General features: G+C 51.3%; 7 protein-coding genes across 10 annotated transcripts; 3 read left to right on the top strand and 4 right to left on the bottom strand.

The window, feature by feature from the left end:
* The first annotated feature begins 24 nt into the window (after positions 1 to 24).
* Positions 25 to 3122, top strand: PPTG_01025. Of its 2 annotated transcripts, XM_008892623.1 has the most exons (5): positions 25 to 1990; positions 2059 to 2181; positions 2252 to 2329; positions 2392 to 2620; positions 2691 to 3122. In XM_008892623.1, the coding sequence occupies exons 1-4, from the start codon at positions 53 to 55 to the stop codon at positions 2476 to 2478; spliced, it is 2226 nt and encodes a 741-aa protein (XP_008890871.1). In that variant the 5' UTR covers positions 25 to 52; the 3' UTR covers positions 2479 to 2620; positions 2691 to 3122. The 2 variants fall into 2 exon arrangements, with proteins under 2 accessions (XP_008890871.1, XP_008890870.1); XM_008892622.1 differs by having other exon boundaries at positions 2392 to 3122.
* PPTG_01024 lies at positions 2491 to 10038 on the bottom strand (the record flags this gene model as incomplete). 2 transcript variants are annotated; one of them, XM_008892620.1, is made up of 7 exons in its annotated part: positions 2491 to 3676; positions 3738 to 3796; positions 3876 to 3957; positions 4022 to 5131; positions 5189 to 7334; positions 7402 to 7526; positions 7783 to 10038. In XM_008892620.1, the coding sequence occupies 7 exons, from the start codon at positions 10036 to 10038 to the stop codon at positions 3137 to 3139; spliced, it is 6318 nt and encodes a 2105-aa protein (XP_008890868.1). In that variant the 3' UTR covers positions 2491 to 3136. The 2 variants fall into 2 exon arrangements, with proteins under 2 accessions (XP_008890868.1, XP_008890869.1); XM_008892621.1 differs by having other exon boundaries at positions 3876 to 5131.
* Positions 10039 to 10113: 75 nt separating this feature from the next.
* Positions 10114 to 10995, bottom strand: PPTG_01023 (hypothetical protein; the record flags this gene model as incomplete). The annotated part of the gene is made up of 1 exon (XM_008892619.1): positions 10114 to 10995. One exon carries the CDS (start codon positions 10993 to 10995, stop codon positions 10114 to 10116), a length of 882 nt encoding a protein of 293 aa, XP_008890867.1.
* Positions 10996 to 11014: 19 nt separating this feature from the next.
* On the bottom strand, positions 11015 to 13079 carry PPTG_01022 (hypothetical protein). Its single transcript, XM_008892618.1, has one exon. It carries the CDS (start codon positions 12949 to 12951, stop codon positions 11281 to 11283), a length of 1671 nt encoding a protein of 556 aa, XP_008890866.1. The 5' UTR covers positions 12952 to 13079; the 3' UTR covers positions 11015 to 11280.
* Positions 13080 to 13977: 898 nt separating this feature from the next.
* On the top strand, positions 13978 to 17107 carry PPTG_01021 (hypothetical protein). Its single transcript, XM_008892617.1, has one exon. The coding sequence runs from the start codon at positions 14141 to 14143 to the stop codon at positions 17012 to 17014; it is 2874 nt and encodes a 957-aa protein (XP_008890865.1). The 5' UTR covers positions 13978 to 14140; the 3' UTR covers positions 17015 to 17107.
* Positions 16899 to 19315, bottom strand: PPTG_01020. 2 transcript variants are annotated; one of them, XM_008892615.1, is made up of 5 exons: positions 19177 to 19315; positions 18941 to 19111; positions 18665 to 18867; positions 18005 to 18605; positions 16899 to 17930 (listed from the first exon to the last, which is right to left on the bottom strand). In XM_008892615.1, exons 1-5 carry the CDS (start codon positions 19294 to 19296, stop codon positions 17031 to 17033), a joined length of 1995 nt encoding a protein of 664 aa, XP_008890863.1. In that variant the 5' UTR covers positions 19297 to 19315; the 3' UTR covers positions 16899 to 17030. The 2 variants fall into 2 exon arrangements, with proteins under 2 accessions (XP_008890863.1, XP_008890864.1); XM_008892616.1 differs by having other exon boundaries at positions 18005 to 18867.
* A 97-nt stretch (positions 19316 to 19412) lies between these two features.
* On the top strand, positions 19413 to 20610 carry PPTG_01019 (hypothetical protein). Its single transcript, XM_008892614.1, has 6 exons — positions 19413 to 19612; positions 19697 to 19770; positions 19852 to 19945; positions 20025 to 20256; positions 20327 to 20396; positions 20474 to 20610. Exons 1-6 carry the CDS (start codon positions 19460 to 19462, stop codon positions 20571 to 20573), a joined length of 723 nt encoding a protein of 240 aa, XP_008890862.1. The 5' UTR covers positions 19413 to 19459; the 3' UTR covers positions 20574 to 20610.
* Positions 20611 to 20756: the final 146 nt, after the last annotated feature.

The following is a 20756-nucleotide window of genomic DNA, read 5'->3' as shown; positions in this document are numbered from 1 at the left end:
TTGTTGTAACCACACAGCGTTTTTCATTCGTTGAGGATCCCAGTTGCCAAGTATGGGTCGACGCGAGGAAGAGGCCGAGTCAGGCCGTCGCCACGGGCGTCACAGAACGTCCCCGAGCCCGACGCGTGGCGAGAACAATGAGGAAGCTATCCGTAATAAGCTGCGCGAGTCTGGATGGAAGAAACGCCGTACAGAGAGTGAGAGCACGGCAGACGCAGAGGCTTCCAAAGACGAGGAGAAGACCAAAAACAGGGCCGAAATGGGATCTCCACGGCCTGCCGACGACCGCCGCTCATCCAGAACATCGCGGAGCACGCGGCGATCGCGCTCTCCGCGGCGTCGCGATCGGGAACACCGTAGTTCGCGCAGAAAATCGTCGGGTAGCAGACGCCGGTCGCCATCTCGTTCCCGTTCGCCAGCGTCGCGCTCCCGCTCGCGCTCGCGGTCCACAGGTCGACGACGCCGACGTCACTCGTCTTCGTCGAGAAAGCGCCGCACGTCGCTCTCGCCGTCTCGCACGCGGGACTCGAAGCGGTCGCGCCGTATGTCCCGGTCCCGGTCCACCTCAGCTACCAAGAAGAAGACGCCAGAGAAGAAGAAAGAGAAGGAAAAGAAGGATGACGATGAAACGGAGACGGAAAATGAAGAGGAAGCAGACACGAACAAGAAGGAAGAGAAGGTAAATGGAGAGAAACAGGAGAAGCCGGAGAAACAGGAGAGGAGCGAGGACCGCCACAGGTCCAGAAAGAGCAGTCGCCGGTCCAGGTCGCCGTCTCCACGCTCTCCGTCGCGGTCGTCAAGACGCAGACGCCACCGACGCAGCTACTCGCGCTCGCGCTCTCCGTCCCGTAGCCGTCGCGCGCGTCGCGGAGGCTCCCGTTCGCGGTCCCCGCGTCGGTCTCGTGGACGTGATCGCGACCGGGACCGTCGCCGTCGTAGACGGAGCTACAGTCGTAGCCGCAGTCCCAGCTACAGCCGCCGCCGCCGTCGTGACCGCTCCAGCTCACGCGACCGGCCGCGCCGGGACACAAAGGAGCCGGCCGAGCCACAACCTGCGACAGATACCGCCGCTCCTTCTGCTTCTACCACGGCGCCGGCCGCTCCAGCCGCAGGCGTGAACCCGACAATTACACAGTTAATGGCTCAGTATCCGACTATGAGTCTACAGGACATTATCGCCAAGATGCAGGCTTCGAACGTGACGATGGCCGCCGCCGTGGCCCAAAAACCGGCGCGTGAGCTGTACGTGGGCAATTTGCCTCCCAACGTGACTGGTCCGCAGCTCCAGGAGTTCCTGAGTACTATCATTCAGCAGGTCGGCCTCACGACTCAACCTGGCAACCCGATTATCAACACGTGGACCTCTACTGACGGCCACTTCGCCTTCTGCGAGATGCGCTCGGTCGAGGAATGTAACTTGGCGTTGCTGTTGAACCAGCTGTCGCTTCTGGGCCAGCCACTGAAGTTTGGTCGACCGCGCAGCTTCATGGGACCTCCTCAGCCGATGCCTCAAGTCTCGGCGCGTACACAGACGGCTCTTACCAACCTGGGCTGCACGCCGAACCCGGCCTGGTTCGCTCAGCCTACTGTACCAAGCACAGAGACTACGACGGAATCTACGCTGGCGGAAGCTACGTTGTCTGCGATCGCGGCGGCCCAGCCTGCCACGGCTGAGGCTGGCTCGGGTCATCGTCTGATCATGTCGAACATTCCAGTTGTGCTGACAGAGGATCAGGTTAAGGAGCTGGTCGAGCCGTTCGGGAAGCTCAAAAGCTTCACGTTGGTTAAGGACACTGCGACTGGTGCATCTTTGGGCAGTGCGTTGTTCGAGTACGAGGACAAGGACGTTGCTGATCAAGCTGTGGAAGGACTGAATGGACTGAGTATTGGTGGGATTCTGCTGTCGGTCCAACGCCAGCCTCCAAATGCAGCGGCACTACCGAGTGCAGCCGTGACTCCTGAGGACCAACCCAGTGCCGTTCTGAAAATGGTAAGGCTTGTGTTTATATTGGTTGAGCTGCGTGTTTGATATTGACTGTGAATTTTGTTTCTATGTAGGCGAACATGGTTTCAATTGATGAGTTAAGAGATGACGAGGAGTATGCTGATCTTGCTGAAGATGTAGAGGAGGAATGCAAGCGCTTTGGAAGCGTAACGGGCATGGAGATCCCGCGTCCTAAGGTTTGTTTAAGGATGGTGCTGAGTAAGAAATTGCAAGCGCTAACGCGGCTGTGTTGTTTGTTAACTTTAGGACGGAGAGGAGGTCCCTGGCTTAGGATGCATCTACGTTCGTTTCGGAAAGGAAGAAGACGCGGTTTCTGCCTTGAAGGTACGTTAAATTTCGTACAACTTCTTCAATTTCACAAGCTAACTTATAAACGCAACATTCAGGCTTTGAACGGACGCAAGTTCGGCGGAAACATCGTGAAGGTGACGTACTTTCCCCTGGACAAGTTCGAGAAGAACGAGCTGTTTTAAAGTGGAGACGAAGGACACCAAGACGCTCGAGGCTTATTTCCTTTTTATCTTGATCTTTCTTTTGCGTGTGCTAAGAGATTGCGAGTTGGGCTACGAACATTGCGACGGACTTGCGGTTGAACTGCAATGAGTATGCTGGAAGGTTTGTACGGTAAACGTCCCCCCAGGACGCAAAGCCCGCGCTAACCGTAACGTGCTGTCGCGATGTGTAGATCGAATCCAATGAACTTGGCCTTCTATGTTGTGTGCTCATGAAATTCCACTTACTGGGAGTCATGCCTAATGTGTGTTTTGTGTTCGTACTGAATGCCTACTGTACTTGTAGAGAGCTTGCAACTAAAGAAACGAACAACAAACAGGGAACGGACTACACACACCACGATGAGCTCAAATGCAGAAGACGAATACGGGAATGACCTGCCGAGACTCTTTCCGTCGTAGTTGTAGCTGGCCTAGGACAAAGACCTTGCATCCAGACAACTTGATCGAGCGAGGACGAGTACGGGATTGGCATTGTGTCCGCGAAATCCAGTCAGGTATGTGGTTATTGTTCTGTGCGAGAAGCTGGATAGACCGAAGCTGTAAGATGGCTCAATAAACCAGCTCGCCGCTGGCTCGAGCGTTGTGAAACTCATTTTTTTTTCATGGTGTTTTCGTGCTAACTATCTTGCTGACCTGGTGGGTGCGAGACAACCCGTTTGGAGATGCGGTGGTAGTAACGATACTCTTCTTGTGCGTAGTCGTAGAAGCTCTCCCAGAGACTCACTCCGTGTTCATCGAAATCTTTTTCGCGGTACAGAAGATGGTGTAGCGGTCCAGCAGGTCGCTCTAAGCCATCGACATCAGCAATGACTGCTGCACTGTCGCGGGGTTGGATACTGGTATTCTCACTCATCATAGTGACGAATGCTAAGGCAACTGCAGGAGATGAAGCAGCAGTAGAGGGAACCACCTCATCGTCCCAGTTACCCGTCGACACTGGTACAAATTGTGAGATTTCCCATAGCATATCTTGATAATTATCGCGAGGAGATAAGTTCACGAAATCGTAGCCCCTCGAAGCATCTTGAAGCATTTCTGAAGGCCAAATCGATGGGAACTCGCCATCTCCATAGTCACGACGTCGTCCATAATAGTCGAATAGCTTACGCTTGTTGTGTTGCCGTCTTTTGCCTCCACCATGGACAACCACATCGCACTGATTTACAAAAATATTAGAAAATTATCAATACCGACGAGAAAGGAGACAACAAACTGACGTGATCACAGAAAAACTCGGAGCATGTAGCGCATTCAAAGCTTGCAGTCTCTGGAGTTTCTAAATAAATATATATATATATATGTATACAGCGTTAAGAAAAATAACAGCAAAAAGTTTTAGTACATTAGATACTAACCACATTGAGCACAAATCGGACGGACTGTGAGAGACAACAGGTCACGTGGCAAACGCCAGCGAATCTCGCCGTTCACTTGGTTCTATAGCATATCAACAGAATACAATGAGTTCATAGATAATAAATTACCCAACACAAATACTTACGAAGAAAAATGGTGCTCCGTATCCTGCTCCATGCTGGTTGTGCGTGTCGACGAGTTGTTTCCAACGAGTACGTTGAGTCTTTCGTACTTCACGAACACAAACATAAGCTTGACGTCGTCTCCAATACGACTGCACTAGTGTCGACGCCCATCGCTTCATCTCTTCAGCTCGTTGCTGCACCTCAAGTAACTCTCGTACAACCTTCCGTGCCCGACGACGCACTAAAAACTCCCTAACAAAACGTTGAATAACCACAGCAGCTTCTGATCGTTCTTGGTTACGAATACGTCGTGCTTCAGCAACAATGATCAACGCAAGACGATCACGTCTAGTACGCCAATGTCTCTGCAGTCTTCGAGCTGCCAGGTCCTGATCATTCCGTTGCTTTGCCAACGCCAACAACCCCGCAGCTTCTCGTCCACGTCGAGCTCGGAAGACCGACTGGAGCTTCGTGGCTGCCATTTCTCGCTCGATAATCGCATTTCGACGCCTCGAAGCCTTACGCAACGCACGTAAACGTCGGAATTGCGCTTGAATTCGTACTGCGCAACGTTGTTGAAGCTCGAAAAAGCGACGTTGTTCCTCTCGTAGATCGAACGCCAGTCGTCGAGCCTTATGGCCACGATACCGACGCTGGATCAACATACTGGCTGAACGTTCACGCCTAGAACGCGCGAGCTTCTGAGCTTGCATTAACTGCAGTTTGTTACGATGAATTCGACGTCGGAAATGACGCTGCACTTTGATCGCTGCTTGGGTATCACGCATGAACTCACGTCTACGTCTCGCTACCAGTTGACGAGCTTCGCGTCCCGCTCGCACTGCTCGATATCGACGTTGAACTACAACAGCAGCTTGTAAAAGTTGTTTCTCGTATATTCCACGCATTTCATCCTGAACACGCCGAGCCTGACGAGTTGCACGGTATCGTCGCTGAATTAACGTCGCGCATTGCTCCAGACGCGAATATTTCATCTTTAAAATTAACGCTTCTCTTCTGGCTTGTCGTCCACGCCAAATACTCTGCAACTTTCTCGCAACAGCATGTTGTAATGCAATTTCCCGTCGTACAAGTGCTTGTCGACGAGCTACGCGAGCTCGAAATAAATTCTGGTAAAATAAACATTAGTACATTGTTTTAAAGAATTTATAAAATAGATTACGCACCTGGATAGTTGCTGCTGCCGCCCAGGACGTACAGAATTCAGCGACATATCGTCGATCTTTTGCTCTTGGAGCAGGAAAAATACCCATCTGCGCTGCAGGAGGTAGCCGTATTTCGCCAAATTGCCACGATGAACTTAAACTTTGTAGCACTCGAGCTGAGATTCGACAACCGTGTACATTAAGAGTGAGTAGTTGAGGACAAGCGAATGCCAGACGTGCAATTGGGTCTTGAGTGATAAGAGAGCACTCGGCAAGTACTAAATGTATCAGTTTTGGCCGTTGAAAGGCATCACAAAGTGCGTTAAGTCCGGCGTCAGAAATTAAACGACATCCCGTGAGATCCAGCAGCTCCAGTTGATCCGCACGTGCACTAGCGAGATAGCGGAGTCCAATATCTCCGACTCGATCGCACCCAGCAAGAATGAGTTGAGTTATTGAGCTGCCATACTTGGCTATAGCTCGAAGCATACGATCATCGCATCGACGCACACCGGAGAGATCAAGTTTTGTCAATTTTTGACAACCCTTAAGTACTGCAGTCACCGCCGGAAGTGTGATGTCATAACAAGCCTGTAGACTCAGTTTCCTCAACTCGCAACAACTCGTTCCAATTGCCACTAACGCGCGTTCTTGGAGCTGGAAGCAGCCACTCAAATTGACATCCCGAAGCTCGCGACATTTACTGGCAATTGCACGAAGACCTTCAAGTCCAAAATCTCGGTTACTACCATCGGATACAAGATACAAATTCGCTGTATGGAGCAGCTCAAGTTTCCTGCAGCCAGCTGCTATGAGCCGTAAGCCAACGTCAGAAATGCCCTTAACGCCGTTTATCTGTAAAGACTTTAACTCGGGGCAACTAGCCCCTAACGCTGCACAAGTGGCATCTGTAAGACCTATTGCTCCCGTAAGATCCAGTCGTGTGAGTTGTGGGCAGCAAGATACCATCCACTGCACCCCAGCGTCTGTAAGAGCACGGCTTCCTGATAACAAGACAACTCGTAGATTTGGACAACCTCCCAACGCCGAACACGACGAGTCTGTGAGGTGTTCTACGCCTCGAATACCAATAGGCCGATCAAGCACTATGTACTCGAGATGAGGACTACTCCGAGCGATTCGTACAACCGCTCGATCAGAAATATTCAAACAGCCGCTGAGTTCAACTTTTCGTAATTGTAGACACTGCGTTGCCAATGTTTCGATCAATATGTCACTCACTTGTGGACATCGCGATAGATTCAGATGCGTGAGTCTTGGAAACGCGTAAAAGCATCGACGAAGCACCCAATCTCCCAATTGTGGACAGTCTGCGAGGCTTAGATGTGTAAGTGAAGCTCCACAGCCATCGACAAGAGCTGCTAGCCCAGCACCGCGTACGTTAGAGAGAGCTGACAAGTCTAAACGCTCGAGATGACGGCAATACTCGCTTAATACGCGAAGTGATGCGTCGGTAACTCGCACAGCTCCGGCGATAGATAATTCTTTCAGCTTTGGAACGGCTAGTGCGATAGCAGCCAAACCAGAATCTGTAATAGCGTCGGCTCCAGTAAGTATCAATGACTCGGTTGTCTGGTTCCGAGCGTCGGAATATGCGATCGACAACTTGTCAGATTCTTCCTTGGTAAATAAAAAGCTTCGTTGGCGTGAACCTAGTAACCCTTGGAGCTTCTGGGCCTTAAGATTTGTACTGGAAATGTGGTGGTTGTGAGCTGCTATGCGACGTAAAGTTTGGTCCGATACGATCACACTCCAACGACGTAAGTCAACGCGAGCACCTTGCAGTAATTGCAACGGAACATCCGATAATGTGGATCCTAACGTGTTCTGCTCTGATCTATGGGGTTGTATTAGCTGTGATAATTGCTCCAGAGCTGGGGACTTTCCGGTCTGACGCTGAGGTTCATGAGAAGATTGACTGTGACATGGAGTCAAGTCTTCCTGGTTTGAGATAATCATTTCAGGTCTTTGTACAGTTTCTGGTCCGTTAGGAGATACCACACGAGACCTCGGTATTTCCTGTAGTTTGACATTACTGCTCGCTCTGAGCTTCCTGGTACGTTGCCGTGCAGCTAATTGCACCGTCTTTTGGTTACTCTCCTGTAAAGTTTCAGGCGTACGGCGTCCACTTTCGCTGCCGGTTAGCCTACAAAAAAACACATTTTTTAGAATTTAGTCGAGAAATACAGGGAATTTACACTACCAGATCTTACGGAGTGAGTTGACGTGATCTACTCTTGTGGTTCTGGTTGGAACGTGAAGCTGTTCGACTTTGGATCGAGCGACGATACTCATCTAGCAGGGTCATAGTCGTGTCAAGCAAAGAGAAGATTTTAGACTGTGTAATAATAGCAAACCCAGCCCATACTTAATTATGACTTAAAGTGATGATTTTTTTAGGGTTCAATGCAAGTACCAGAAGTGTCCACCACTTTTCTAACTGTAGATCTGCACGGAGCTGATTTGGGTCGCGACGGTGGAAACGCTGGAGAAATTTTCGTTGCTTTTGACACACTTTGGTTCAATAATGTAGCTGTCAATTGTCGCTGTCCTTCACTCGTTTTCTGTCTTCGAGTAGAACTCGTAGCACTTACAGGTCTCCGGTGCTTTACACATTTGGACGGTTTGGATACAGCTGTAGACTTCTGACTCAACGGAGCTGCCATCAAAGCAAGCGGAGCTTGCAACACAGCAAGTCGAGCTTGACGCATCATTGCCGCACTAGAGCACCGTACTTGGTCATATTTTCCGTTCTCTTCATCTTTCGTAGAGTTTCTGGCTGTTTGAGGTCTTCGTGCTCGTTTATATTGTGCATCTAAAGCCTCGTCCTGATCAACCAAAGCTTGGAGTTCTAGTAATTTAGCCAGCGCCTCTGTAGCCGGATCAACTGGAGGTTTTCGTCGTCTAGCAGCCGCTGCGCGCTCCAATTGATGGCGTCTAGCACGCTCAAACACTTGTGAACGTCGCTCGGAATCGTCCTTGACAGCATTCTCGTAAAATTCCACTAGCTGTGTGTATTGAATCGGTTGTGTCCTTTCCAATGTCTCGAGATATTGCTGTGAATGACTCGTTAGAACAGTCGAATGCGCTTCTCCTGCCGCTAATTGAGTAACTCGCAGTCCAACTAGCGACGTCACGAGATGAGGGAGAGTATAGATTTGAGGACACGAGTTTAAACCACATTGACCCATTTCGTCACTACCCCAAGCGAATAGTCTTCCATCAGGGCACGATACAAGAGAATGCTGCTTGCCTGCAGCCACCGAAGCGATAGTTAACAGAGATAGTGTACCCACCGCGTCAAAGTACACTACCCGTGTAGGTATAAACCGATCACGACAGTCTCCAAGACCTAATTGACCACTACAATTCCAGCCGAAAGCGTACAGTTCATACGCTCCTGTAACTGCTAGTGTATGAGCGGCACCACAAGCTGCGTAGGTGCATTTAACACTATTAGGGAAGGCCACAGGCGCAAACCACGACGAATACTCGTCGTTTAGACCGTCCGATGCTTTATCGTTTGCCATGTGTCGACCCAGACGACCATATTCTCGCTGCCCACAGGTAAGCAGCTGACCACTTTGAAGCAATACAGCAGTGTGTACATCCCCACAGGTGATCTGCACCACGCGACGGCCTTTTAGTGCTAATACTTCCATCGGAGAGATTACCGTTTCGAAAGTTTGTTCGTGAGCGTTAAGACCGTGACCCAACGCACCACTACGACCGATACCCCACGAGAACACGTCGCCATCTTCAGCTAGTGCGAAGCTATGACTGGCACCGCACGACACCTGCACAATACGCTTATGTAGTAGTGACTGAACAATCCTCGGGACATTCGCAGTCTCCTTTGTCTTGTTCCTAGCTTCACAGACTCCACCCCATGTCAGCAAATAGCCTTGTTCACTCGTACCGACAACGTGTTTGTCACCACAGGAGACATCCAGCAGCATTCGACTCAACACGACATCCGTCCCGCCATCCTTAGAATTGGTACTTGTAGATCCTAGAGTTACCATCTCGCCGTCGTGATACAACGCCAGTGTCTTATCTCCATGAGTTGAGAGCTTCACAATAGCGTTCCTATGGTCTAAAGCTCTTGTAGTTGGCTCCTCTCCTCTCCTCTTGGCTCTTGTAGTCATAACCTTGACTACAGTTGCAGCAGTTGAAAGTCTCCGACGCGACTGAGCGGCTGCTTGGTTGGCAGCTTCCACGGCTGCGACGGCTGCGATCGCTCCTGCTGCCATTGGCACGAGGGTGGAGCATCGTGCTACTAACGGTCGAGGTCCCAGTGTACTGCGTTGTAGCTCTATCTCGGTGAATTCATGCAACGTCGGGTGTTTAAGCTTGAGCTGCGAGGAGAATGCGGCGGTTTTACCGGTAGCAAAGAGATGATATCCATCTCGAGGACTTACGACAGCTTGTACCGAACTTGGGAGATGAATCACTCGTCGACCGTGGTAACGAGGGTCCAGACTACTCGTGGTGTGCTCGATAATAGCAGCACTACCCCGTAATTCCTCGAAAACACCACCGTTTACAGCCGCCACTCGAAAATATTGAGGCTCTTGCCAGTTGTCCGGTGTGAATACGTGTAGAGCGGGTAGAACGCGTAGCCCAGTGGGGAGATTTACCGGCGAGACTGTAACAGGTTGTTTTGGAGCGTTTGAACAGCGTAAAGTGACTGAGTAGAACGCGGATATACCGCCTACTGTTACAGACACAGTAGCTGGCAAGAGCACAATGCTCGCCACACCAGGAGGGACACCAGCACGACGCATCAGAAGGCCATAATTCTTGGTAGATGCCGCAGAAGATGGTCGACTGCCATTGCGACTTGGCATGGTACTCAATAAATCAGAGCAACAATAACTAAGTTAAAAGTTCCAGTTTAGATCAACAGTTTTAGCCACGCCAATCTAATTAATCAAGGGTTTCCGCCCACCAGCCACGAACGAATCATCTTGACGCCATGCGCAGTCCACGTCTTCAAAGCCAGCCTTTTCCAGTGTCTTTAACTGTTTAAACAGTGCCAGTTGACCGACGTGGTCTGCAAACACGACGTGTCCTCCGGGACGTAGTGTCCTCCACACTGCTCGAAAGAGCTCTTCGTATTCCTCGTCAACCGACATCGTCTTTTCTTCCTTTGCTTGTGTATAATGCGCTGGCTTCTCCGTGAGTACGTGGAAGGCCAGGCAGGCTACTACTACGTCCACTGGCTCGTCGTAGAGCTCCGTTGTCGCACTGGGTGTCACCACCTTGGTGATGAACTGCGTCTTCTCTTTGACTCCCGTTTGTATGGCTTCAAGTCTCTGACTCGCCATTGCCAGTCTCTGCTCGGACGAGTCCATTAAGATCAACTTGACTGTCGGATAAGCCTCTAGAATGCCTGCAGAGGCTCGTCCGCTGCCTGCGCAAAGGTCTAGCACAGTCTTATCGCCACACGGAGGCAACGCAAGCACCAGCTCAGTCAGCATAGGCTTGGCCAGCGGCATGCGTTTCTCCAATTGTAGATCGTACCAATTTGCGTCGCCCCAGAAGCCTCCACGTCGCTGCAAGTTTTTTGTCCAGCTTGCATCATTGGATGGAGCATTCTTGACGGTCTTTGTGGCCTTGGAGGGACTGGAATTGGAGCTAGACGACGACGGCGGCGACGAGGATACCTCCGCTTTGCGCTTCTTCTGGCTAGATTTCTTGCGCGATTTCGACGTGTCACTGTCGAACGGAGCAAGCTTCATCTGCTTGGTGCCCAGCGGGGTCGACACGGACACGAACTGCGGGCTTGAAGTGGAGATCTCCATAGTTGATACGCTGAAAAGTCGTTGAAATTAAGCAGTTTAAAAGTATTCACAGCTTTCTGTCAAGCAAACTAGTAGTATTTAACTTTTGTCGAGAAAAAGTACTTTTATTCCGTGCGGTGACATCGTTAGAAATGCTTTTTAGAATAAAAAAGTCGTTTCTAAGCGTTTCTCCTGGACATAAGTTGAAGGTACAATGGAATCTTCATGCTTTTCTGATAGTTAGGACGAGCAAACCACTATACGCGTATAGGCTCATCAAGAGTCTTCCGTTGCTGGAGTCGCAGGTTAAGCCTTGTACGCCAGGTATGCCTCCAGCATGCTGGTAGTGGCGCTGTTGAAGCCCTTGACGGGGGCATTCTCGGTACGCGAGGCGTTCAGCTGTGCGCGCACCTGCTTAGCAAGCACCTTACCGAGCTCCACACCCCACTGGTCGAAGCTATTGATGCCCCAAATGGCACCCTGCACCACGGTGCGGTGCTCGTACAGAGCCAGAAGCTGACCGGTCGTGTACGCGTCCAGCTTCTTGAAGAGCAGCGAGATAGACGGACGGTTGCCCGGGAATAGCTTGTGGTTCTGGAGCTTCTCAGGCACACCCTCGGCCTTCAGGTCCTCAATCGACTTACCACGGGCAAGAGCGTCCGGCTGCGCGAAGAAGTTGGACATGAGCTCGTCGTGGTTAGAAACGGGTTCGCCAGCAAGCTGCACGGGGTTCTGCGACTCACAAAAGCCCAGAAAATCGCACGGCACCACGCGGCCCTGGTGGATGAGCTGGTAGAACGAGTGCTGGCCGTTCGTGCCAGGCTCACCGAAGTTCACTTCGCCGGCCTGGAACGGCAGGTCCACACCCTCCACGGTCACGCGCTTGCCATTGCTCTCCATGTCTACCTGCTGGATGTGAGCAGCGAAACGCAGCAGCGCCTGCGAGTACGGCAGCAAAGCGCGAGAGCTGTGGCCCAGGAACGACGAGTTCCAGACTCCAAGCAGACCCATGATCACCGGCAGGTTGTTACGCAGCGGGGTCTCGAGCAAATGCTTGTCCATGGCATGAGCACCAGCCAGGAACTTCTCCGTAATATCGAAGCCGTACTGCAGAGCCAAGGGCAGGATACCCACAGCGCTCGTGACGCTATAGCGACCACCCACCCAGTCCCAGAAGCCGAAGATGTTGGCGCGGTCAATGCCGAACTGCTGCACAAGCGGCACGGCCGAACTGGCCGCCACCATGTGCTTAGCCACAGCGTCCGCCTCGCTGGATCCCTTCTTGGTGAGGTCGTCCACCAGCCACTTGCGCAGCGTGCGGGCGTTCAGCATAGTTTCAGCAGTAGTGAAGGTCTTGGACACGACCACCACGAGCGTTTCCTCCGGGTTGAGGCCGCTGGTGGCACGAGCCACATCCACGGGGTCCACATTCGCCAGGAAGCGCAGGTTGCGGCCTTCCGCGGCGGCCTTGGCCACTGGTTCCTGACGCAGCGCCTCGAACACGAACTCGGGGCCGAGATAGCTGCCGCCAATGCCGATAGAAATGACGTTCTTGAGCTGCTTGCCCGTAGCACCCACGAACTTTCCGTCGCGAACGCTGGTGGAAAAGGCGCGGATGGCGTCCAGCACCTCGTGCACATCGGGGACGACGTCGTGACCGTCGACCACGATCTTTTCGGTCTTGGGGGCGCGCAGAGCCATATGCATGACCGCGCGGTCCTCCGTGGCGTTCACGTGTTCACCCGAGGCGATGGCCTGCAGCTTCTTCTTGAGCTCAGCAGTCTCGGCCAGCTCGAACAGCAGGTCCAGCGTCTTGGACGTGGCATTCTGGCGCGAGAAGTCGAGGTAAATGCCCTGCTGCTCCGTGCGCATGGCGGTGTTGCGCGCATCGTCAGCGAGCAGCTCGCGCAGGTGCGTGGACTTGATCTCGGCGGCGTGCTCAGCCAGAGCCTTCCAAGCGGGCGTGTCGTTGATCATGGTGAAGAGTGTTGGTCTGCGAGCTATGCGAGCTAGAGCGCAAATTGTGGAATGAGGGAGGATCTTTATCCAAGCCGGCTGACGTTGTCGATTGCAAAACGTTTGGGAGGTTGTGTATCACTGACGCGGTTGAAGTGGGGAGGGGTGTTGACTAGAAGTTTGTAGGAAATGAAGAGGATTCGGAAGCCGATACTACGGGTGACGTGGGAAATAATAATATTTAATACAGCAGGTTTAAAGCTAGAATCGGAAAATACAGGTCAATTTCTGATTGCGTTTTGTATGCGAACTCCGGTTGCTGTTGACGTTGCTGCAGTACGATTGGCTCGATCACCGGGTGAGATGGCGCATAAACCCCAAGCAGACCGAGAGGGATGACGGGGTTGACGAACCCCGAGATTCGTTGTTATTGCTGGAAGGTCATCATTGCTACTCAACTGTAGTGAAAAAGTTGTGGATGACGACGAGTCGCGGCAATCCGCCCTATGCAAACGCTAACTTCAGACATCTCTGCTGCGGCCTCCGCATGGAGAGTAGCCGCGTCGAGGACGGCGGGTAGCATGCATGCTGTGCAAGGCCGCAAACAGAGTGCTGTGCGTGTAGCTCTCTTGATTTCATCGAGAATGCTACGACGGCTGTGCAGTTAACGTTGCTTCAACTTTCTTGAACATTTTGAAGCCATGGATTGGTCCGCGAAGGGCCACACTTGAATAGGAATGCGAATTACAGTCCTGCGCTGTGTCAATAGAACCATCGCTATCGCAAGTTGCTAGTAGCAACCGAAAGAAGTTCGCTGTCAGCACAAATCTTTGGCGCTGATACCAACTAGCAAAATGGGCGAGCTTGGCACTCGTGACGCAGGGGCAAGAAATCCGTGATGACATCTGAGATGGATACATTCTACGCTCTTTAATTGGCTAAAACCACTGTGTAAATCATTTGATTGGTCAAATTAATTCCGTGTACCACACACAAAGTCTCCGTTACCAAACGGCGCAAGTTGCTCCTATCACCCGCTAATCAAACAGCCACAATTCACTTTGCTGAGACGACAAGTGCCGTTGCTGGCAGAGAGCAAGAAGCATCGAGAAGCTCGTTAGAAGACACCTCACCGGCAAAGGGACACCGTCGGAGAACGTACATACCCGCTGGCCGTCAGAAGCCAATTGGACTGATCTTGCTCAAGCAGATGGCTCCATTCACAACAGACGCCTCCACACGCAGCTCACGACCACCACGTCCTTCGGCACTTCCTGAGCCAGAGCCTGTGTCTTCTGTCTGGGAGCAAGCGGCAGGCCAGCACCACGACGCACCCATGCAATTATCAAAGAAGAAGAAGAGCTACAGCACCAGCAACGTGAAGAGACGCGCCTCGACATCGCCTCGTCGCAAACTGGAAGCCTTCCGTTCTACACAGTTGGTGCTGTGGCGCCGACGCTACTTTGAGGGTATTCTACGCTGGGAGGCAGCACTCAGAATGATATTCGTGGACTTTCCGAAGTTGGCTTTCAGACGCATCGAGGGTGCGCGCACAATCGTCTCATTCTTCTTCGTATACGTGATGCTACAAGCGCTGGCGATCCTCTGGGGTTTCTTATTCAATGTCGGCGCTGTTCTGGGCGAAAATATGAGTACGATCGTGACGATGCCATTAATACAAGCCATCTGCGTGCTCGTGGTGTACGTGTCGGTCATGGGTATTGTGTTGTCTTTCGGACGGGCAACGTGGATCCTCACATGGCAGTCGCTGCAGAACTTCCCGCTTATCCGCCGTATTATTGCGTGTGAGTGCAGCCCACAAGCAGTTATCCTCACGGTTGCCATGCCCATGCTGATTATCCTACCCAGCCTGATAATGGTACCCTCGCACTGTAGCAGCGCGGTGCTGCCAGGGTCATCGTCGCTGGTCCAAGCCGTCTGCGAGGAGTCTTACCTGAAACTATTAACCGACAAGCACCCGGTTTTCCAGCGTGCGTTGCGTATATCGACTGCAATTGCAATTTGCCAGTTTATTCAGCTTTGTCTGGAGATTTTGCCACGATGGCGCTCGGCACTTGCTGGACTCGGCACAGTAAAGACATTTTTCTTAGGAGGGTGGTTGCTGGGAATGAACTTCTTGGGCGGATTGTGGACAGTCGAATGGACTGCGCGTCACTTTGGACTGAAAATCACGCCATTAAGTGACCTCTCGAATTACCAGTGGGAGATCTTTGGTATGACATTGCTCGTGGGATGGATTCTGTGGTTCCTGGCGATCACTTGCTTCACGTTTCCCAATGTTAGCGAGTGCGATTCAAACAAAAAGGCTCTCTGTGGGTTCTTTGAGCGGCTCAAATTCACGTTCGCCGTCGGTCAGGGCATTGTGTTCTTCCGAGCATGTGTGCACCCGCACATGGGTTTTGTCCATGCACAGCTTGAGCTTACTATCATCAACTTGCTCTTGCCGTCGATTTACGTGGTATCGCTCATCTGTCTTCGGATGGTGAGCCTGTTGAGCATGCGCGCGGTGGTTATTGATGGCCCCTTGGCACTAGGCATGTCAGGTATCGTGTTTATTGGCTCCAAGATGACTGAGAAGCCTCACGTCTTCGTTGTAGTGAGTTTGTTCTTTTTCGACCGCTTTTTACGCTCGGAGGCTGCTTCATCGTTGAGTGAGATGGGACAAACTCTCCAGCAAATGCTGCAAGAAACGTCGTCTAACAAGAAACACCCGCTTCTGGGCCATCGTACTGCCAAGAAATTCGTGTACCTTGCGCTCGCTATCCTGCTGCTGTTTGTGGGTGCCATTTCGGGATTCAGTGTTCTATCGGTGCTACAGAAGAGCGCGAAGTGGTTTCCTGACGCCACATCGGTGGAATACGAAGACAACTCAATCCACATTCATCATACGGGGGTTGTGAAGCTGCACCTTGGACTTGCAAACGATACCAATCCCGCTATCACGATTGATGATCCGCTTTATGCGAGCTGCTCGAGTCGCTGGAACGGCCTGAGTTTGATCGATTTGGCGTTCTTCGCAGAGGCTGCCTACTTTAATCCACTGTCTAACGACACTGCCGAGTTTATTTCAACTATTTTTGACAACGAATTAGGAGATATTCACGTTCATTTGCCGGCCTTGAATACCAAGACCGGGTCAAAGCTCGACTTTTTCGAGGCGTACATCCCGAAACTCAATACAAGCGTCATTTCGGTGCGAGGCACGGACATCTGGAGATTCACGGACTTTGTGGAGGATGTCAAGATGTTTTTCGAGCCTGTGGTGTTTTCGGTATTGTCTTCAATCTTCCCGACCATCCGTATTTGGCCTGATGTGACGTTTTCCACTTTGATTGAGCTATACAGTGAGATGACCGGGTTGTTTGGCTTGCAGCATGAATCGTGGTATTATCACGAACTTTTGGACTACGTCACATCTCGAACGGACCGTAAGGTGGTACTCACGGGCCACTCGATGGGTGGTGGTATCGCGCGTCTTGTCGGATCCATTGTCGGGACGACCTCAGTTACCTTTTCTCCGCCTGGATTTGTGCAAAGCTATAGTAAATTGATTCACCACATTGGTGGAACGTCGATGAAAGTTGACCGCACAAGCCTGCACCACCGTAACTTTGCTGTTGTACCCGAGTACGATCCGATTACCATGATTGACGCCCAAGCTGGAATGACGCAAAAAATATCGTGTGATACGCCACATCTTTCGATGCAGTTGTCCTGCCACATGCTCGAAGGAACGATCTGCAACTTAGTGGAGCATTGTGGCTCTCCCAGACGTCGGATTTCATCGTGTCTGTTTAAGCACAACATCGCTGGAGCCACGGAGGACATGCTTCCGAGAGTGCTTGCGACGATATCCAAGCCCGAAATCTACGTTTCTTTTGGCGTGACGGTATCGATCGCGCTCTCCATGTTGCTTCGTCGCCGTCATCGCAAGATGCGTACACCATTATCCTCTCCGTCCAACCGCAGAAAGAAGAACAATATCTCGGGTTTCCCACACAGCTCAAGAGACCTACAGCCGCCTCATCCATCACTGTATGTTCGGCGCAACTCCGTTATTTAGCTTAGATAGATTCATATCACTTCGACATGTTGCCTACAAATAAATCCGGAAGTGTACTCGGAAGGTGTTTGTGTTCTCGAGCACGCTGCTGTCGTTCCTTTGACTTCCGCTTCAACTCAACGTTCCGCTGCACTAGGGTAACATGAACTGTTGCCATCGGATCGTTTTCCTTCTGGTTTGCACCGAGGAAGCCATTGGTAAAGGCTGGAGTATTATTTTGCTCCTGGTGGCGCTGTCTTCGTTCTTCTTTCAGCAATCGTTGCGTTTGAAGACGTTCTCTCTTGACCGCCTTCAGCTCAGCACGAACTCGTTCGGCATGGTTAAGGCGGGTTTCGGTCTCGTTGCTATCACTTTGAAATGTGGGAAGAGGAGGGAGGATGTTTCTTGTTCGTAATTGCTCGGCTAGCTTTCCTTTCGCTCGCAGTTTTGGCCGTTCTGCCGTGCTGGTTCTGCTCGAGCTTTGCGATTCGATGTTCTCGTGCTCCAATTGATTAGGTACTGGTGCTGGTATCATGGATGCACGCTGACTAAGCGCAGGCAAGTCTGTACTGCTTCTTTCGTCCGGTGTGATACCCACCAAGACAAGATCAGGTAATAAAGGGAGTTCGTCACTCTCTCGACGACTATGCTGTCGTTTTGTAATATGTGCATGCAGTGCTCTTAAACGCGTAATTCTTGGAGATCGAATATGCGATTGCTGCTGCTTCTGAAGCCCCAGAACGGTAAACGAGGCATTTAATGTTGGCGGCGCTTGCGGCTCCTGCTTGGGCTCAGTAAGCTGTTGACTTTTACTCTTTTCATGCTTTTGCTGTAGATACAACAACCCGGGCAACAGCGCATAATCACACCCAGGAAACGGGCATACGTACACTTGTGATAGCATTGACCTCGCGAGGCAGCTTTCGTGGAAAACATGCTACGCGCGCCACGAAACACAACCGCATAAGAAACAATAAACGATTGAACGCGGGCAATAGTACATGTACGCACCCCACATAATGTCGAATGGAGTGCCGCTTTAATTCGGAGATTCTGGGCGCAGAGTGAGCACGTTGCCCCAGGTTCACCAAACGTTTTAGCGCTATCAGCACTTACTTTGGACCCAGAAATTACTTTCACGAGATAGTCTTGTATAGGGCGTTTATCTCCATGATCAAGTTGCAGAAGCACATCATAATCGTTCGTAGAGAGCTCTCGAGATTCCAAGTCTCGAATTAAATCTGAACTGATAGCTGTTCGAGGCTGATTTTCACGTAACGCGGGTATCCATGGGTCTGACACATTCTGCTTCATGACAAATGCGTGATTCAAGTGAGCATTTGACTTGAAGCATCGCGCGCACAAGTCCACGTTCTTGCACCGGACGCAGCGATAGCGCTCGCACCGAATTGGTTTTGTCTTGCATTTCCTGCATACTGCACCCTTATGGACGTTCGGGGCTCTGTTTGCTGCGTCTATCGCCTTCCGTAGTGCTGTCAGTGCTTCACCACCCCAATCCTGGCGACACAACGGACAAATGATGTTTTCTTTGGACTGGCGACGACTCTCTCCAAACACCTTCATACACTCAATATGGAAATTGTTGCCACAACTGCAGCAACGAATGAAATGTTAGTAAACAAGCTCTCTCATAAAAGAACCTGCTCGTACCCTTTGCGGCAAAACGTGAGCGGTTTGCTATCATCCATGTCCTCCTGACAAATCGCACACACCTCCCCCGCTACTAACTCGTGTCTGTCTACGTCTACATCCTCAGGTTCACTCGGTGCAGCCGCTTCCTTGCGTTTCTTCATATACGGCTTTGGCGCCGGCCTCGACTTCTCCCTGTATCCTCCTCGGAGCAGCGTCTCTATCTACATCACAAAAGCCACCGATAAATTGTTGATAACAGTAGGTTATCAGCAACTAAGGCCCATTTCACTTTACCTCTGAATCGATAAGTGACTTTTGCCACACGACAGGTGTTGTCGGCGGAACTCGAAGAACTTTGAGCATCACGAACAGGATGTGGATGCAAATGTCGGCCGTACCACAACTGCAGGTCTGCAGCGGCCCGATCAACACTTTATACTTCTTGTCGCAGTTCTGCTCCTGAATCTACAGAGATCAAGCCGTTAGATCGCGCCGTTCAACTACTGAAACAAACTGCCGGCCGGTCTCACCACGTAGGACGTAGGGCCCGTGGTCTGCACCAGGTACATGGTGGTGTTTAGCGTCTGCTCGATGCGCGTCGCCACCTCCTCCGACACCTTTGTTCGATACGGCACCAGTCGGCTCATCATTGGCTTCCCCAGAGTGCGGAATTCAAGGAGTGATGGTCACTTCAACGTCAATTATCCCGCGGGACGACTGAACCCGCGGGTTCTGCCAAATCGGGCCCGCGGGTCACTTTGTGCCAAGTGGCGTCATTTCACAACACGCACCACGTCGGAGGAAGAGGCGACGATGAACGACCCGCTGGAATGGTACTACGAGATCCCCGTGGTGTCGCGGCTGTACCTCACAGGATCTTTCCTTACAACCACGGCCTGTGCACTGGATTTGGTGTCGCCCTTTTCGCTCTATTTCAACTTTAACCTCATCTTCTTCAAGGGACAAGTACGTGTGCTACGCAATTGCGGAACCTAAGAATATTGTGCATTGACACTCACGATACTGTGTATCTATAACCACATGCAACAGGTATGGAGACTGGTGACCAACTTCATGTTCTTCGGCCTATTCAGCCTCGACTTCCTATTCCACATGTACTTCGTGTCCGTAACCCGTGCTGCCAATTGCTAGGCTATTCACAACACCGCGCTGACGTTATTTACATTGTATTTTGCTGTGATCAGCGTTCGCTATTGCAGATTACTAGAGGAGGGATCCTTTCGGGGTCGGACAGCGGACTTTGTGTACATGCTACTGCTGGGAGCAGTCTTTATGATCGTACGCTTACCTGACGCGTTGAAATTTTCGTAGGTGGCAACGATGCTAACAACATACGCTGTGATGTTAACATTTGTAGTTAGTGGCACCGTTCGTGAACATCCACTTTCTTGGCTCGTCGCTGACGTTCATGATGGTGTATCTCTGGGGTCGTCGCAATGAGCACGTCCGGATGAGCTTCCTCGGTCTGTTCCCGTTCACAGCGCCGTACCTGCCATGGGTGCTGTTCTCCTTCTCCATTCTTCTGGGAAACAGCGCGACGACGGATTTGATTGGCATCATTGTTGGACATATCTATTATTTCTTGGAAGGTGAGCAGAAAGTCACAATGGCGTTGGTAAATACGACTAAGAAGCGTCTAACTGTGTGATGATACTATAGACGTGTACCCTACCATTGCTAGCATTCGAGGCTGGAAGACCCAGCGACCGCTTGCGACTCCGCGCTTTATGTACGTTCACCCTTGGTACAAAGTGGCTTTATGGAAGGAGAATCTCACGACTCTGTTTCGCTGTAATGTTTGAGCAGCCGCTATCTGTTTGATCCGCGTCCTGTAGCTGTTGATGCCGAGCAGGTTATTAACGATTTCGGCGGGGCAGATGACAACGATCACCCCCACGCTGAGTAGTAAGGACTAATAAAAACTTGACATGTGTCAGCTGGAAGTTTTCTTATTGTCCGCAGCGCCATGCCTGCTGACGAAATCAAGGATGGGAAAGCAAAGATCGCAATGATAAAGCTGATAATTAGATACCGGTAACAGTTGTGGGCTGTGCCTAGCAGACTGGAGCGATCACTACTGTAGGAAAAT

Source organism: Phytophthora parasitica (assembly GCF_000247585.1).
Source record: "Phytophthora parasitica INRA-310 unplaced genomic scaffold supercont2.1, whole genome shotgun sequence".
In the NCBI taxonomy this organism is placed as follows: domain Eukaryota; phylum Oomycota; class Peronosporomycetes; order Peronosporales; family Peronosporaceae; genus Phytophthora; species Phytophthora nicotianae.
Note: the sequence above shows the minus strand (reverse complement) of the source record. Positions and strands in the feature narration are given on the sequence as shown.